This window comes from Dipodomys ordii, unplaced genomic scaffold, assembly GCF_000151885.1.
Source record: "Dipodomys ordii isolate 6190 unplaced genomic scaffold, Dord_2.0 Scaffold817, whole genome shotgun sequence".
Classification (NCBI taxonomy): Eukaryota; Metazoa; Chordata; class Mammalia; order Rodentia; family Heteromyidae; genus Dipodomys; species Dipodomys ordii.
The window spans coordinates 13,082-15,174 of record NW_012268033.1 but is presented as its reverse complement, the minus strand read 5'-3'; the positions used below and the strand labels follow the sequence as shown (position 1 = coordinate 15,174).

General features: G+C 53.7%; 1 protein-coding gene across 1 annotated transcript; it reads left to right on the top strand.

The window, feature by feature from the left end:
• Nucleotides 1–332: 332 nt before the first annotated feature.
• Nucleotides 333–780, top strand: LOC106001910 (N-acetylglutamate synthase, mitochondrial-like; the record flags this gene model as incomplete). Its single annotated transcript, XM_013036852.1, has 2 exons — nucleotides 333–504; nucleotides 598–780. Coding segments are annotated over 2 exons (355 nt in total), but the record flags the coding sequence as incomplete, so codon positions are not given.
• Nucleotides 781–2,093: the final 1,313 nt, after the last annotated feature.

The window sequence follows — 2,093 nt, the reverse complement described above, 5'->3', positions numbered from 1 at the left end:
GCCTAGGTGGGCGGACCACAGGGGGAAGGGACTTAGGGGAGCTGGGACTGGAGAGGAAGAGGTGGTGGGCGGGACAAGGGGGGGGTAGAGATAACAAAATTTAGGGAGAGAAGCCGGACTATGGAAAACAGGAAGGACTACTGGTGATGGGTAGAACTTGGAAGACAAAACCTGCCTGGGAAAATCTCTGCAGACCACACCAATCATTTCACTGGGGTCCCCCAAGGGATATTATCCCAACCATCCTCTTGTCTACAGCCCAAAACAGGTCACACCTTGAAAGGGATGGGCACTAGGCCAACCTCTAAGGCCCTCTTTGTTTTTCCCCCCAGGCTCCGGCACCCTGTTCAAAAATGCCGAGAGAATGCTGCGAGTGTTTAACTTGCACCACCTGGACCAGGACCGCCTAGTGAATCTAGTCAACACCAGCTTTGGCAAGAAGCTCCGGGACGACTACCTAGACTCGCTGCGCCCGCGACTGCACTCCGTCTATGTCTCTGAGGGGTGAGCATGGGGGCCCTAGGGTGCAGGGACCAAACTGGGCAGCTTTGGGCCGGCCAAGGAAGCCGTTCCAGCCTGCCTCTCCCACTTCACCAGGTACAATGCTGCCGCCATTCTGACAGTAGAACCAGTTCTGGGGGGCACCCCGTACCTGGACAAATTCGTGGTGGGCTCCAGCCGCCAGGGCCAAGGCTCTGGTCAGATGCTATGGGAGTGCCTGCGGCAGGACCTGCAAACTCTGTTCTGGCGCTCCAGAGTCACTAACCCCATCAATCCCTGGTAAGTCCCACCCTCCTCAGCCAAGCCGAGGTTCATTAGCCAGTTTTCTCTCACTAGTCTCCCTTCTGAGGGAAGAGGTCCCACCTAGGGCTGGGTCACCTGGTACCATTACTCAAGATTACACTTCTGCTTACCTCCTAACCACACAGCCTGTCTCTCCCCAGGTACTTTGAAATCCTGATTCTCCAAGCTCTTTCTGAGCCCAATTGCCAACCTTCTGACTCCAGGCTACCCAGCCTCCAGTTGAATACACCTCTCCCTTTAGCAGCCAAACCCCCTTCCCCTGTCCTCCTTCACCCTTCCCCTCCATGAACACCAAGAAGTGACCAAGCCTCCCCACTGCTACCCAGCCAAGGCAGTGGAGAGAGCGAGCGACATCCTCATGCTGACCTTCCTAGTTGTGCCACCCTAGCAAATACTCTAACTTCTCTGAGCCTTGGCTGCTTCTCCACCAAATGACAGGATAGCCTGAAATGACAGGCTGCTATGAGCCTAAGATAAGACAAGAGTCCAAGCTCTTTTTCTTTTTTTTTGTCAGTCATGGGGCTCGAACTCTGGGCCTGGATGTTGTCCCTGAGCTCTTCAACTCAAGGCTAGTGCTCGACCAGTTGAGCCACAGGGCCACTTCCAGTTTTCTAGTGGTTTGTTGGAGATAAGAGTCTAACGGACTTTCCTGCCTGGGTTGGCTTTGAGCTGTGATCCTCAGATATCAGCCTCCTGAGTAGCTAGGATTACAGGCGTGAGCCACCAGCGCCTGGCTAAAGCTGAGTGTTTTTTGTTTTTTTTTTCGGGGGGGGGGGGGAGGGTCTGACCGTGGGGCCTGAACTCTGGGCCTAGGCACTGTCCCTCAGCTCTTCAGCTCAAGTCTAGCACTCTACCACTTGAGCCACAGCGCCACTTCAAGCTTTTTTTTTTTTCTGCTTATATGGTGCTGAGGAATCGAACCCAGGGCCTCATGCATGCAAGGTGAGCGCTCTACCACTGAGCCACCTTCTCAGCCCCAAGCTGAGTGTTTTAACATGTAATAATAATCTTTTTTTGTGTGTGTGGGTTGTGGGGGTTGAACTCTGGGCCTGGGCACTGTCCCTCAGCTCTTCAGCTCAAGGCAAGTGCTCTATCACTTGAGCCACAGCGCCACTTCTAGTTTTCCGAGTGGTTAACTGGAGATAAGAGTCTTAAGATGGGCTGGGAAGGTGGCTCAGTGGTAGAGAGCTTGCCTTGCATGCATGAGGCCCTGAGTTTGATTCCTCAGCACCATATAAGCAAAAAGAAAAAAGCCAGAAATGGCGCTGTGGCTCAAGTGGTAGAGTGCT